Source organism: Rattus norvegicus, chromosome 1 (assembly GCF_021556685.1).
Source record: "Rattus norvegicus strain SHRSP/BbbUtx chromosome 1, alternate assembly SHRSP_T2T, whole genome shotgun sequence".
NCBI classification, from domain to species: domain Eukaryota; kingdom Metazoa; phylum Chordata; class Mammalia; order Rodentia; family Muridae; genus Rattus; species Rattus norvegicus.
In genome coordinates this window covers 89,721,286-89,732,053 of record NC_141534.1, presented here as the reverse complement: position 1 = coordinate 89,732,053, position 10,768 = coordinate 89,721,286, and the positions used below count along the sequence as shown (strand labels likewise).

The following is a 10,768-nucleotide window of genomic DNA, read 5'->3' as shown; positions in this document are numbered from 1 at the left end:
TCGTCTGTTTCTGTAGTTATGTCTCCCTTTTCATTTCTGATTTTGTTAACTTGGACACACTCTCTGTGTCCTCACGTTAGTCTGGCTAAGGGTTTATCTATCTTGTTGATTTTCTCAAAGAACCAACTTTTGGTTCTGTTGATTCTTTCTATGGTCCTTTTTGTTTTTACTTGGTTGATTTCAGCTCTGAGTTTGATTATTTCCTGCCTTCTCTCCTCCTGGGTGTATTTGCTTCTTTTTGTTCTAGAGCTTTTAGGTGTGCTGTCAAGCTGGTGACATATGCTCTTTCCTGTTTCTTTCTGCAGGCACTCAGAGCTATGAGTTTTCCTCTTAGCACAGCTTTCATTGTGTCCCATAAGTTTGGGTATGTTGTATCTTCATTTTCATTAAATTCTAAGAAGTCTTTAATTTCTCTCTTTATTCCTTCCTTGACCAGGTTATCGTTGAGTAGAGCATTGTTCAATTTCCACGTATATGTGGGCGTTTTTCTCTTATTGTTATTGAAGACCAGCTTTAGGCCGTGGTGGTCTGATAGCACGCATGGGATTATTTCTATCTTTCTGTACCTGTTGAGGCCCGTTTTTTGACCAATTATATGGTCAATTTTGGAGAAAGTACCATGAGGAGCTGAGAAGAATGTATATCCTTTTGCTTTAGGATAGAATGTTCTATAAATATCTGTTATGTCCATTTGGCTCATGACTTCTCTTAGTCTGTCTACATCTCTGTTTAATTTCTGTTTCCATTACCTGTCCATTGATGAGAGTGGGGTGTTGAAATCTCCTACTATTATTGTGTGAGGTGCAATGTGTGCTTTGAGCTTAGTAAGGTTTCTTTTACGTATGTAGGTGCCCTTGTATTTGGGGCATAGATATTTAGGATTGAGAGTTCATCTTGGTGGATTTTTCCTTTGATGAATATGAAGTGTCCTTCCTCACCTTTTTTGATGACTTTTAGTTGAAAATTGATTTTATTTGATATTAGAATGGCTACTCCAGCTTGCTTCTTCTGACCATTTGCTTGGAAAATTGTTTTCCAGCCTTTCACTCTGAGGTAGTGTCTGTCTTTGTCTCTGAGGTGTGTTTCCTGTAGGCAGCAGAATGCAGGGTCCTCATTGCGTATCCAGTTTGTTAATCTATGTCTTTTTATTGGGGAGTTGAGACCATTGATGTTGAGAGATATTAAGGAATAGTGTTTATTGCTTCCTGTTATATTCATATTTGGATGTGAGGCTATGTTTGTGTGCTTTTCTTCTCTTTGTTTTGTTGCCAAGACGATTAGTTTCTTGCTTTTTCTAGGGTGTAGCTTGCCTCCTTATGTTGGGCTTTACCATTTATTATCCTTTGTAGGGCTGGATTTGTAGAAAGATATTGTGTAAATTTGGTTTTGTCATGGAATATCTTGGTTTCTCCATGTATGTTAATTGAGTGTTTTGCTGGATACAGTATCCTGGGCTGGCATTTGTGTTGTCTTAAGGTCTGTATGACATAAGATGTGATTTTAAATCCAAATCTTGCTATTCCAGTGTGTTTGGACACCCAGTATTTGCTTTGGTGGGAGAACTGGGTTCTGATGATGCCAAGTAGTCTTGGTTTCTGTTGCCGAGTTTCCTATGCTTACCACTCGCCATCATGTTGTCTCTGGTGTTAGCTTGTCTTGCTGTTTCTGACAGTGGCTTGACCCTACTGTAGGCCTCTGTATCAGCACTCCTGTAGATCTGTTTTCTTTCAGCGTGATCTGGGAACAGAGAGCTGCTCATGAGTTTGTGGGACCTGAAGTCTCCAGGTGAGTTGCTTGGTGCAGTAGAGTTGGTCTTACCTCTGCTCTCTGGTGTTTAGGTACTCCTGTCAACTGGTTTTCAGCTCTCAGTGCAGGCGGAAACCCAAAAAGTCCTGCCTGTGACTGCTCCTAGGTCCCTGTGCCCAAAGGTCACCGATGGCACTAGGTAGTTTCCTTTTGGGTCAGGAATGAGGGCAGAAAGTAGTTGTCTCATCTGAGTTCTCAGGATTGTCTTTTATTTCTGAGAGTCCAGCTTTTTTTCCCTCGGAATTTGGGTGCAGGAAGCTGTGGGACCAGTTTAGTTCAGTTCTGTGGGCAGGCAGAAACCAGTAGGTTTCTTTGATGCTGACAGAGTCACGTCCAGGACACAGCCGATGTCATCCCTGGGATGAGTGTTGTTCTCTGAGGGCATGTTGATGCTTATCAGCCTTGTTGCTCAACATGTTGATTGCAGGAGAAACATAAAGAGAGAAAAGTTGAAAGGGATGTGGAGCAGCATTGACAGTGGTAGGGACAGAGCAGTGCCTTGGACACTGACCCCACTATCCACAGCTCATAGGATTTTGAGAAGTGCTCCTGCCTGGGAAAAAACTCAGCTCTGAAAAAGGAAGGACAGCAGAGGCCAGGAGCCTTGTTGGAGCTGAAGGTCTTCTCCTCAGAGCAAGGGCAGTATAGTGAGGAGAGACATGGAGGTGTCCTCTGTGCTTCTCTGTTCAGGGTGTAGCCCTTGGCAGGGGTTCCTGCTCACAGGTAAGTGTTCCTACTATCCGATTGTGTGGGGGAAGGAAAAATCAGAGGCCCAGTGTCTTCTGAAGAGGGGAAGTCTAGAGACAACTTGGGGTTTCTGAAATGTAGTGCAGAAGCTGTAGTGAGGGACAGAGGCTCAGCAGCAGGAAGCTCTGAGCAGACAGGAGCTGATGAGGGAATAAAAAAGCCTCAGCCGCCTGCCTGTATTCAAAATCAGTCAGAATGGCTACCATGGTCAGAAGCCCCACATTCCCCACCATGACAGGGTGACTCTCTGAATAGAGATCAGCCGTGGGAGGTCCAGCAAGATGGCTCACGGTGTAGAGACATGACAGTCTGAACTCATTCTTCGGCTCTCACGGGGTGGATGGAGATGCAGACTCCTGCAGGCTCTTCTCTGCCCTCCACACAGGCGTGTGTCATACATCTGCAGTGTGCACAGCAAGACATTGTGCTTTCCCGAACCCACACGAACACACTGAATTATTAAATCACACTTGAATATATTGATTTCCCTTTGCTCTGAGCCTGGGCACTATGTAGATAAGTCCATGGAGATATTAATCTTTCCTTCCTTTCTTCGTTTGTTCCTTCCTTCGTTTCTTCCTTTGTTCCAGTTTCCTTCATGTTTTTCCTCTTCTTTATCTCTCCCATTTGTTCCTGATCTATTTTCAGGAACTGAACCTTCCAAAAAGATGATTCCAGTCCTTGTCCTCACTAAGCCCTTTTCTCTTGGAGCAGAAGTCAGAGTATCCAGAGGAGAAAGTCAATGGTTTAATGGAACCTTAACTAGAACAGAAAACAATTCAGAAAGTGAGGATTGTATGAGGAGGGAAGGAAGAGGAGGAGAAAGTCAGAGAGCTGCTTCACCTCTCACCAGACCCTCTATGAGAAGAATGATATGGGGACACCTGTGTAGAGGATTCCATAGAGAGGAAATGACACCCTGTGAGTCTCTGAGGGCATGGAGGTCATGTTTCTCCCTTCCACTAATAGTGCTCCCCAACCTACAGGCATAAGCTGAGGGATGCTCACACCTGCTCAGGATCGGTGGCTTTTCTCTCTTCCCTTCTAGCCTCCCTTTTAACCAGCTGGCTCTTGCCCACCACTGCCCAAGTCACCCTCGAGTCCTCACCGCCCCAAGTGGTTGAAGGAGAAAACGTTCTTCTAAGTGTTGACAATATGCCAGAGAATATTATAGGTTTTGGCTGGTTCAAAGGGGAGACCGACATGAACCGTGGAATTGCACTGTATTCACTGAGGTATACTATAAGTTTGATGGGGCCCGTGCACAGTGGTCGAGAGACATTGTACGGCAACGGGTCGCTGTGGATCAAAAATGTCACCCAGGAGGACACAGGATTCTACACCTTTCGAATCATAAATAAACATGGAAAAATTCAATCAAATACAACCCTGTTCCTTCACGTGAAATGTAAGTAACTCTTTGTGAACTGTGGGTTCTGGGCGGTGTCCTTCCACTAGACACAGAAGTATCAGGCCAGGGCTGTGTCTCCCTTCCCCCTGCAGTGTGTGTTCATGTTGGGGCTTGAACATTTACTGCAGGACTCACATGGTGGAGAAGAATGTCAATTGGACACAATCCTTCATTTGATTTCACCTTGGAGAAATCTGAATGCATGGTGGGCAAGTCAGCCAAACATATCAGCCTCTGTCTAGACTCTTGAGGTTCTTAGCAGGAAACTGTCCTTGGGAAAGAAAGGAAGAAGGGCCCTGGGAGCCATGGAAGTCTTACAGAGTTGAGTACTAGAAAGCCCTGACTCCACAACTCTGCTCCAGACTCACGTCCTGATGGCCCCGAGTAGCTTTTTGCTAGGGATGGACCTTGACTTTCTGTCTGTGGAGCAGAGTGCTTGTCAGTAGTCAGTGTCAATCTCCACGTGGACGGGAACACTGCACTGCCATGAGAGCCATGATTAGGCTAGGTCTCCTGGTCATCCCTGGTGACCCAGCGAGAGAGCACAGCAGGGCAGATTCCCAGGTCATTAATCCATTGTCCTGATGGGGTTATGAGACATTTAGGAAGGCCAGGATCCTGAAGGAGAGCAACAAGGACACAGGCCTCCTTACAAGTTCTTGTCCTTTGGGGCAAGCACAACCTCTCCTACAGGCATATGAGGACAGGCTTGGCTGAGGTTGACAGTTCCCCAGACATGAGCTGCAGTTCCCACGGTGAAGAGCAGGGATAGCCTGGGACAGTCAAGGAATACAAATAAGTGGATATGTCTGGTCAGGATGTCACCTTGTATTCTGGCTTTTTCCCTGTCCCCATAGACCTGGAGGTCATTGGCACAGCCTTCTCAGACCTCTCGGCTGCTTCCTGTATCTGCTGCCCCGCCAGGGGATTGTGTTCACATTCCTGACATTCATTTTCTCTGGGAAAGCAAGGGTGTCCTATGGGAATCACCTAGACAGAGGTTCAAGGCATCTCAGAAAGGCCAGGCAGCACATGGGCAGAGCCACCTCACAGCTCAGGACACAGAGGAAGTGTGCCCACCATCTTGAATCCCTACATTGGACGATGGAGCCCAGAGCAGTCCTTCCAGGACTCAGGTCACCTCCCACACACTCAGGAAGTGAGGCTCCTGACACAGCTGCTCCTGGGCCCCTTTTCTCCCTGAGAATCCGGACTGGTGGCTGCAGTGAGAACGCATCTGTCCCCTCCCCCACTGGTCACACAGCTGGCCCCTTGGGATCCTCACACACATCTCTGTCTCCTTCCTCCTGAGAGCAAACTCCATCTTTGCAGGGCACTGAGAACACAGGGCAGACTGGGTGCCCAGCTGGTTCCTGGGTCACCCAGGGAGTGCAGAGGCTCACTCACTGGTGCTGACTGAGCCAGGAAGAGGCCAGAACAGAGGGCTGCCCCCGGGTGAGCTGCTGTCTTCTTAGGGCACAGAGATGCTCAGAGGTTTGTTTGTCACTGTGAGCTCTGTGGAGCCGAGACAGAAAGAGCCCAAAGCAGAGGTTAGGTGTGTAGGACTGAGTGTGCACAGGGCAGAGAACACAGAGCTACCCACAGCCCACGGGACTCTGGGAGATGATCCTGTCTGGGATGAGTCTGAGGCTTGAGGAGGAGATCTGGGCTGGATCAGATGTGCTACAGACAGAGGACAGCTCAGCCCACAGATCCAGGGAAGACCCTCTGCACCCTCTTCAAAGGCCCTCTTGATCATGGGTATGGAGACCACACTTTCCAGAGTGTGAGAGGAGAGCACTTATCTATTCTCTGTAGTCTCCTCAGCGGTTCAGTGATCCGAGAGGAGTCCGGGTTTTTAGAGATGACATAGTGGGACAGAGTCTCACTTGGTGAAGGATTAAGGGCAGGGGGAGATTGTTGTCACCCATCGTCATGAGCCCAGTGTTCTGAAGACTGAGGTTCTCAGCTGTGATGTCCCAAATAAGAAACCAAGCTGGTGTTGATCAGTGACGTGACTCATTGGATATGGATTTTGCTTCATGTCTGACAACCTGAGAACCAGTGAACAGAAGTTGTCCCATGATCTACACCTAGGGACGTTGTCCTACATCCACCAACACACACTAAGAAATACCCTTTACAGAAACACACCACACACACACACACACACACACACACACACACACACACACATACACACACGCACGCACGCGTGCAAACACAGAAACACAGTTTACAAAAAATTAAATTTAATGGAAGCATTCAACACCATACCACCAAACAGGAATTTGTTTAACCCATGCACATTTTTGGTCCTGAGACATCATTCATTCATTCAATCATTTATTATGTAGCCACAGATATCTGATGTATTTTTAGTCAGCATTTCTTTAAAGACCCGTAAGGGTTCTCATAATTCCCTAGCCCCAGTGGACTGGGAAACAGACCAGTAAAGACAGCTAGAAGGTGAATCAGGTATTGGGGGATCATTAAAAGAACAGAAACACAACAAAATCATCAGAGAGTGAAGACAGATCTGCATCAACTCTGAGTGTGAGCAGGGATCTGAGGACGGTGAGGCAGGGCCATGTTGACACCTGAGAAGAGAGCAGCATAGAGAGGAAATGGCAAGTGAGGGGCACGGAGTGCATGAAGATAATGCACTGACCTCCACTAGCTAGGGCAGGGAGACTCCCACACCTCAGCGGAGCACTGGACACAGCTGCTCAGGACTCAGGGCACCATCTTAGCCAAATACTAAAGTCCTGATGTTGATGGATCTCTCTTCCCTTCTAGCCTCTCTTTTCGTCTGTGGGCATCCTTTTAACCCCGAACAGCCCACTATTGAATCAGTGCCGGTCAGCGTTAGTGAATGGGGAAGCGTTCTTCTCCGTGTTCACCATCTTCCAAACTATCTCCGAACACTTTTCTGGTACAGAGGGGCACTCGTGTTGAACAAGCTTGAGATTGTCCGATACAGAACATTCAAGGATTCCTATGAGCTGGGCCCTGCCCACAGCGGTAGAGAAACAATGTTCAACACTGGGTCCCTGCTGCTTCAGAATGTCACCTGGAAAGACACTGGATTCTACACCCTACGCACTCTCAGTACAGAATTCAACGTCGAATTAATACACATTTACCTTCAGGTGAACAGTAAGTGATTCTCTGTGATTGTTCAGTGCTGGGTGGGGCTTTGACACTCAGGCCTGTCTCTCCTGACATGTGACCACCTCTGTTCTGCACTTGTCAACCGTGTGAGGAATTGACCACTGGGTGCAGGACACACACATAGGAGAGAATTGCCCATGGTTTAGACTTTGTCTTCAGATTCGCCATTGTATCTTGGAGGACTTAAGATGCCTGACACCTCTCTTGTTGAGACTCTTGTGACGCATGGGAGCAAACTGATGTGTCCTCACAGAACAGTGAGCACCAGGAAACTCTGGCCCTAGTTGTCTGTCCCTGGCTTGCCTAAAAATGTCCCAGGTTCCGTTTTACCAGGGCTTGTCACTTACTCCTGCTGAGGGCAGACAGTGAACCATGGATTTTGGCTGTGTTCATCAAACCAGTGTAAGTCATTATCACTACCCAGGAGAGTTTCATAAAGAACAAAAACAAAACAAAAAACCAACAGAAAAAAAATCAAACTAAGCCAGGGTAGTTGTAGACCTGCCCACAGGCCATTCTGATATCTGTGTTCTCAGTTAAGGCTCCCTGGTTCAGATGACTTACTCTCTGGTTTGTGTCAAGTTGACATGAAGCCTGCCAGCATAATTTCTGGGACTGCCAGGAAGACCCAGCCTATTCCAATTCCTCCCCCAGCCCTAGTCCTGTGGGCTACAGGCAGAGCAGTGAGAACATGTAGAACATGCTATCACAGGCTGACTGTAGGTACAAGGAGATGAGAAAGTCAGAGAGTGTGTATGCAGGGTGTGTAGAGACCGAGGTCATGGGAGACATCATCCCAAAGCACAGTGTGCATGAGTATGTGCAATGTCTGAATGAGGGCAGTGAGGGACAGCCACGGAGACACTAAGGAGAGAGCTCCATGCAGAGGAAATGACAGATTCCTCTGCACTGAGGGAATGGAGGCCATGTTGCTGACTTCCATCAGGTGGGAGAGACACACCCACACCTGCATCTCTAGGCTGAGGGAAGAATCCATCTCCTCAGGTTGGAGGTCGCCATCTTTCCACCAAGCACAGTGATTCCATGTGATGACTTTTCTTCTTTCCCTTCCAGCCTCCCTTTCCTCGTGCTGTGACCCTATTACCCCTGCCCCACTCACGATAGATCCAGTGCCACGGCATGTGGCTGAAGGGGAAAGTGTTCTTCTCTATGTCCACAATCTGCCCGAAGCTCTGCAAACCTTTTCCTGGTACAAAGGAGTGTACAGCCTTAAGGAATTTAAAATTGCAGAATACAGCATAGCGACAAAGTCTGTCTTCCCGGGCCCGGCACACAGAGGAAGAGCGACAGGTTACACCAACGGATCTCTGCTCCTGCAGGACCTCACTGAGAAAGACTCGGGATTGTACACACTTGTAACATTAGACAGTAATGCCAACATTGAAACAGCCCACGTGCAAGTCACCGTGCACAGTAAGTGACTCTCAGTGTCTTCCAGGTGCTGGGCGTGGCTTATCATAATTCATAATTGAACTGTGACGACTGGGCTGTTCCTGCTGTCCCCCACTACACTGTGTCCTGTCATGGGTACTTGGACACTTACTGCAGGGCACACATAGGGTAGACAAACAGCAGCAGATCAGAACCTCTTCCTTGCCTTTTTTGAAAAGAGTTACCCATCCTATGCAGGGCAAACTCAGCCCAAGGATGTCAGGCTCAGCCCTGACCATTGGGTCTTTCACCATGCACACGGCCCTGACATAGACTCTGTGGGGGTCAGATAAGCCCTAGGTGACATAGCCATGTTGTCCCCACACAGAGCACCAGGCATCCCTGGCTGCAAACCTGTGTGATGGGGAAACTCCAGGTGAAACTGGGAAATGTTTTGTCATTGTTTGGATTTGGAGTCCTCTTAGAGCTGACATGGTACAGAGCTGGCTCGGCATATGTCACCATCCAGTGCACTGCCATGAGTGTCACAGTTGTGCTAGTTACCCTGGACATCTTCTGCATCGACTCAGCCAAGAATAAATGGCTGGACAGGACCAGCAGGGTGCCCAGGCTCTCAACTAGCTGTGTGGATGGCCTTCACAGGAAGGTCACGGTCTCCAAGGTGATGGACAGGGGACACAGGTCTGCTTGGCAAGTGTTTATCCTCTGATGTCCTGCTCCTGGAATTCTCTCCTGCAGGAAATAATTTCCGAGTTGCTAAAGTGGACGGACAGCACCCAGACATGAGTTGCAATTCTGTGGTTGTTCACTGGATGGCGAAATAACTCAGACTAAGACTTCAGAGTCTGCCCAGTCTCCTGAGGCTCTTGCCAAGCTCAGCAGAAACCTCAGAGAAGTAATTCCAGGGACCACAAACTTAGGTTGTAGCCCAGATCCATCCCTGAACCTCCAGACCTGGAGTTCTCTTGGGCAGTCTTTCAGACCCACTAAGCACATCACTCTGTCAGAGGATCCTGTGTGACCAGGTTCCTGGCTCTCCCTGGCATATCCATGGGGAATCACCTAGACAGAGGACAGCTGCCTCCCAGGAAGGACATGGGCAGACCATAGATGAGGCTCAGCCAGCACAGGATGCTGAGAGTCCCTCTGGAGCTCTCCTAGGGATACCAAGCCACTACCCTTTCTCTAGGACTCAGGTGACCTCCTGTGGCACAGTCACATGAAACTCTACACATGACTGCTCCTGGGTCTCATGACAACTCACCCTGACTGGTGACTCCCTTCTGGTGAGTCCCTTTCCTAGCATCAGTCATCAGGTCCCTTCCCAGTCCTCATAGGCATCTCTGTCACCTTCCTTCAGGGAGGGAATCATACCTCAGAGCATTGACAATAAAAGTTCAGCTTAGGATTTTGTGTCATAAAGGACACAATGGGAAAACAGCAGAGGGCGGTCTCAGGGTACAGATATCACTATGAGCCCTTGCATGGCACCATCCCTGACAGCGGACAGCATCAGCCTGGGAAGGGCTCCTGCCTGGGTGGAGGCTGGGCTCAGAGGGAGGAAGCCTGCAGAGCTTGGGGCAGTGGTGTAACAAATTCTGTTCTGCACAGAGCAAGGGCAGAGCAGGCAGCCTCAGCCATGGAGGCCCACTGTGTACTCCTCTCTAATGCTTGGAGCCCCTGGCAGTGTCTCCTGCTCACTGGTGAGGAGAACAGTGCTGGACTGTGTGGGTCCAGGGGAACTCAGAGACTTGTTGGCATCTCCTAAGCTGGAACGACAAGAAAGGGTCCCTCAAGTTAACCTCTGACCTCCATTCAGGTGCTGTGACCTGCACTTCAGTGTACACTCAGGATGGTGTACATCTGCTCCTGCTCAAACAGCCACACTCACACTCACTCCCCTCACATAGGAATGGTACTGCGAGCTGGGGGTTTAACTGCTGTCAGTTCCCAATATGAGAATCTCATTAACACCTGGATATGCAAGAACTGTGGACATCTACTTATTACCCACATGCACGTGAGCCTGTGTAGCCACTGGTCCTTCCAAAAATATCGAATTAGATTTTTTTTTCTAACAAGGCCTTAGCTGTCAAGCGCTGAAAGACCGACCAGGAAGGCCATCTTGAAGTGAAGTCAGGTGCTGACTGGACCAGAATCAAGGCTAGGAGGGGAAAAGCTGGGGTCTATGGAGGAAGTAATGAGATAAAGTTTGCC

General features: G+C 48.4%; 1 protein-coding gene across 2 annotated transcripts in view; it reads left to right on the top strand.

The window, feature by feature from the left end:
* Positions 1-2,269: 2,269 nt before the first annotated feature.
* Positions 2,270-10,768, top strand: part of LOC102557319 (carcinoembryonic antigen-related cell adhesion molecule 3-like) — a 28,876-nt gene continuing 20,377 nt past the window's right edge. Inside the window, 4 exon segments of one of the 2 annotated variants that reach the window (NM_001329892.1) lie at positions 2,298-2,529; positions 3,602-3,961; positions 6,764-7,123; positions 8,213-8,572. In NM_001329892.1, the coding sequence (NP_001316821.1) occupies positions 2,466-2,529; positions 3,602-3,961; positions 6,764-7,123; positions 8,213-8,572 (1,144 nt within the window). In that variant the 5' untranslated portion in view covers positions 2,298-2,465. 2 annotated transcript variants of the gene reach the window in all.